We start from the raw sequence: 1,851 nt of genomic DNA, 5'->3' as shown, positions 1-1,851 counted from the left end.
GGGGCTCAGCCCGGCCGGAGCAGCGGCTCTGTGACCGAGGGGCTCAGCACGGCCGGAGCAGCGCCTCCGTGATCCAGGGGCGCACCCACTGTTCAGGGGTGTTCGGGGCGCAGCGCTGCTGCCGCGGTTCCTGCCCGCGTTTGTGCTTGCAGGAGTCTCAGCACCCGCCGCAGCTCCCTGGTGCTATTCAGTGCTATTCTCAACGTTATTTCTTTCTCGTGGAAATAACATCGGGGAATGATGAAATCAAGGTTTAGTATTGAGAGAAGGTGTCAGAATACTTCAATCGTATTTGTTAATCAGTTAACACTCTGCTTGTTTTTCAAACAAACGTTCAGTATTTCAGGTCACCCCGATCTCCCGCAGGCCGTCTGCGGGGTATGCACTCTGCAGAGCGAGGGAGTCGCCAATGTATGAAAAGTTACACAAGCTAAAAAGCTCCTCATAACACTTAAAGTTTCTTTAAGAACTAGTTTTATTAAAAGCTCTGCAATTTTTCATGGTTTCTATCTTTAATTGCGGTAGAGATAATAGATTTATTGTCAGTATTCCTGTACAAAATAAACTCACTGTTAACTACGCAGATGCTTCCCAAAACTGTAAGATTATCAAAGACCAAGACGTACAATAAAGCTGCTCACAGGAAGATTTTAAAATAATTAAAATACTGTGACTATGGCATCCTACACATTTAACAGGTAAACTGATGACAACCAATATTGAAAACAGCCAACATGCACTCATTTGAATGTGAAAACCACTCTGATACGTGTGAGGATATGTGCATTTTTCTATTTTAGCAAGTGATAGGTGCACCTTTGAATACAAATGAAAGTTTAACAGTGAAATGTACTGGTAAATACCATTGTCTTTGGGACCAGACTGTTTAAAAAGCTCAAAAAACAACTTGAGAAAAAAGTGCCACTTGCAGAAAACTAATGCATCTCTAATGGAAATCTATAATTTGGTTCTTTCTGTGCTTCAGGACTTTATTGGTTCCTCTTTCTTATCAAAATTAAAAGTTCTGAGACAAAAATGCTCTCATTCGTCACTTTTTCGTCACAGAGAATAGGATAGAAAATAATCTGCTTTTCTGCTCTATTAAGATTCATACCTGAGGCCTCAAATGCTCTGTGTATGCACTCACTTACCAGGAACGCTGGCTACAATGGTCTGTCAGAATGCTATTGTTCAGTGGGACGTGTGACTCAAAAGTGCAGTACATTGTGTATTACACAGAGTGTGCATACATATTCAAGCACGTGTACTTCCTCTAAACTATTACAGTGAAGTTTATTTTTATGTGGATCTTACACTTCCTTCCTGCACATGCTGGAAAAGCTTGAATCAAATGAAGAAGACTGTTACTACAAGTTCAGCTACTACTGAGCACACGACATGCAATCAACTCATGAATATTATTCAGTATATTTGATGTTTGCATATTTTGGAATTAATGTTGTGTATAAGCAGTATATCTCACAGGTATCAGCAACTCTCCTAGCATGGATCAGCTGCTGGAAATGTATTGAACATTGCATCCCCAAGTGACATTTCTCTTCATTTGGAGACTTTTTATGCAAAAAGCCAAGGAATTATTTCTATTGCACATGCATTTAATTACCATAACACTTGCCTCTTTCAAATGCAAATACGCTAAGTGGTACTTGATACGAATTTCCTGGTTTGCCTAACATGAGTATATAGCAATCTTACTAAGTTCAGTCCACCAGAAGAACAAATTACAGAGGAAAAATCTTTTTCAAACAGCACACAAGTTCTGATGCTCAAAAGCAAGTTGGGATGATGCCAGTGAATAATTGCAGACACTGAAATCACAGACCTTGGACA

General features: G+C 40.2%; 1 protein-coding gene across 1 annotated transcript in view; it reads right to left on the bottom strand.

The window, feature by feature from the left end:
- IDS (iduronate 2-sulfatase) overlaps positions 1-231 on the bottom strand; it is a 9,103-nt gene extending 8,872 nt beyond the window's left edge. The window contains 2 exon segments of the mRNA XM_042040109.1: positions 23-186; positions 188-231. Of these exon segments, the coding sequence (XP_041896043.1) occupies positions 23-186; positions 188-231 (208 nt within the window).
- Positions 232-1,851: the final 1,620 nt, after the last annotated feature.

Source organism: Corvus kubaryi, unplaced genomic scaffold (genome assembly GCF_017639235.1).
Source record: "Corvus kubaryi isolate FWS band 111438036 unplaced genomic scaffold, C.kubaryi_AGA036_p1.0 37395, whole genome shotgun sequence".
NCBI lineage: Eukaryota > Metazoa > Chordata > Aves > Passeriformes > Corvidae > Corvus > Corvus kubaryi.
This window is presented reverse-complemented; position numbering and strand designations above follow the sequence as displayed.